The 2,478-nt window shown below is 57.2% G+C and overlaps 1 protein-coding gene across 4 annotated transcripts in view; it reads left to right on the top strand.

Annotated features, from left to right (window-relative positions):
• PAX6 (paired box 6) overlaps positions 1-2,478 on the top strand; it is a 17,642-nt gene that overhangs the window by 6,178 nt on the left and 8,986 nt on the right. For all 4 annotated transcript variants that reach the window (XM_040495531.1, XM_040495533.1, XM_040495532.1 and 1 more), the window contains one exon: positions 166-331. In XM_040495531.1, the coding sequence (XP_040351465.1) occupies positions 166-331 (166 nt within the window). The remainder of the gene's footprint in view (positions 1-165; positions 332-2,478) is intronic.

Here is a 2,478-nt window from a genome sequence, read left to right on the forward strand (position 1 = left end):
TTCTTCTTCTTCTTCTTCTTCTTCTTCTTCTTCTTCTTCTTCTTCTTTTTTAATGTGTTAAGGGTCATTCTTTAAGGGAGTGGGCGTGCTGAGATGGGAACTGAAGATAGAGCAACTGTCTTCTGGAGACGCTACCATTTGGTTTGATTTTGGTTTGATTTACAGGTGTCATCAATAAACAGAGTTCTTCGCAACCTGGCTAGCGAAAAGCAACAGATGGGCGCAGACGGCATGTATGATAAACTAAGGATGTTGAACGGGCAGACCGGAAGCTGGGGTACCCGCCCTGGTTGGTATCCGGGGACTTCTGTGCCAGGGCAACCTACACAAGGTAAAAAGCCCAAGCACCTATCCTCAAAACTCTCCATATATGCAGCCACTTGCCATCTTCTCCCTCAACCTTTTCCCTCTCTCCACGTCTGTGCTTGAAGAGTGGGACACACTGACTTGCCCTGTAGGAGGGTGGTATTTGTTGAACTATCTCACTGGCCTTCCCATTTGAGGGTTGTGTATGTCAGGAGTAGTAAGAATGTGGCCCGTGTGCGTGTGCGCAAATATGTTTTGGGCAGTAGTATGTGTGTAAGAGAGCTAGCTGCGTGGTGCCCTATTCAAATTTGCCATTAAAATGCACGGAGAGCCCCCTTGCTGTAGAAGTGTGACAAGTTAACACACTGACAGACTGGGAGGTAAACATAATTGTATCGTTTTGCTTTTTGCCGTAATTGACAAATTACGTGAGTATGAGTAGGGTGCATATGAAAGGGCCAGCAGCAAGATGCAGGGCAGAGTACAGGATAGGGCACAGGAAGTGGTGGTCTCCCAACTCAAACAACACCATCGTCTCGGTCGGTCGCATTCCTTCCGTTCCTCTGGGCCCTGAGTTCTCACTCTCTGTGGGTGGCAACTGCACAGAAAGGTGGGATGAGGATACTGGGAGCCGGCCTCGGGGTGTCCGGAGCCGCTCGGGGCGTGGGGGTGGGGGGTGGGGCTGGTAGGAGAGAAGGAATCAGGACCCTCGAAGGATCTAGGAGAAGGAATGGGGGAAGAGGAGCAGTTGGGGGTGGGGTGGCGTAGGTTGGCTCTCCCCTCCCCTACACACCCCGAGGTAGCTTGGTCAAGAATAGGAAACAGTTTACTCCGAAGATTAATCGGTATTTGTTGTCCTTGTGACAAGGAGATAATATGCGGGATAATGGGACGTGGCGTCTCACTCCCAAGAGCCCGACGAAGCCTGGGGGCTCCGGGCCGGGGGCGGCGGCGCTGGGACGCTGACGGGGCTGCCCGCGCGTCAGTGCGCTCTCGGACCCGCTCCGGGTGCCCCGCGCCTCCACGGAGCCGGCCTAGAGAAGGGAAAATCGGTAACAGTATGCGAAATATCTGGTACAAAGGATGCTTCTGTCACTCGCAAGAATTTGTTATGGGAACAATCCTGTCGCTCTGTAATTGCTCATTAGAGAACGTTTTGTTTCTCATTAAGGCGACATGAATAAGCGTCTAGTTGAAGGAGACAGCTGTAGAAATGTTCCACAAGAGACCTCTGGACACGATTCGGCACCAATTGCCAATTAGACATGTCAGTTTTAAGAGCAGAAAACAATATAGGACGGACACTGGGAAGATAGGGAGCAAAGCGCTTGCTCCTCGTTTCCCAGCGCGGCCGCTCGGCCGGCAGAGGCCTCCTGATGCGCTGGGCCCCGGGCTCCCCTGGGCGACCCCGCTGGCCAGCTCGTCCTATCCGGTCCCGACCCCGCGGCCTCCTGGGGTGCCGCTCAGGCGGAGGCCCAGGCCCACTCCCGCCTCTGATGAGGACAGGGAATGACAAGTCTGAGTGTGGACCACCACACCCTCACCTGACCTTTGAAACTGTTGGATTCCCACGTGCGCACACCGGACACACCCAGGAGACACCCGAACTTGGTATTCCCCAGCGCCCGCCCCTAAACCCCCAGCATCCTGAGGTCCCTGTGACCCCTCCCCCGCCGAGTCTGGCCCCCAGGGTCCGAGAACTCTTGCGGACCGCGCAGTGGCCGGGTCCGGGAGGGCTGAGCCCAGAGCCTCCACGCGCCGGCCCTCTCGGTGCAAGAGCTCACGTTAGCTTGGGGCCTAGAGCGTGTCCACCCGCCTGCTTTCCAGAGCCGAGACACAAGTCCCGGGCAGCCGTTTTGCCAGCCCCTCCGCTTCCACCAGAGGTGGCGCCCGATTAGGGCAGCTTTTCGTCCCGGGAAGCTTGAGGGCGGGAAGCGAGAGCCTAACTCCACGACCCTGCCTGTGGTGACGGTTGCGGCGGGAGGTGGCGCTAGTTCAGGAGCTTTGAACTTTTAGGCGGCGAATCGCTGGAGAATTCTGACTCCCCAGCTGTCAGTTCTCGTCCCGCCACCCCGGCCGCCGCAAGAAACTCGCTCGGGTGCAGCGACCGCGGGCCCCGACTGCCGACCCCACTGGGTGGGGGGGGGGGGGAGGACGCGTCGGTCCCCCACC

The sequence above is a fragment of the Herpailurus yagouaroundi genome, unplaced genomic scaffold, assembly GCF_014898765.1.
Source record: "Herpailurus yagouaroundi ecotype Mexico unplaced genomic scaffold, PumYag 187, whole genome shotgun sequence".
In the NCBI taxonomy this organism is placed as follows: domain Eukaryota; kingdom Metazoa; phylum Chordata; class Mammalia; order Carnivora; family Felidae; genus Herpailurus; species Herpailurus yagouaroundi.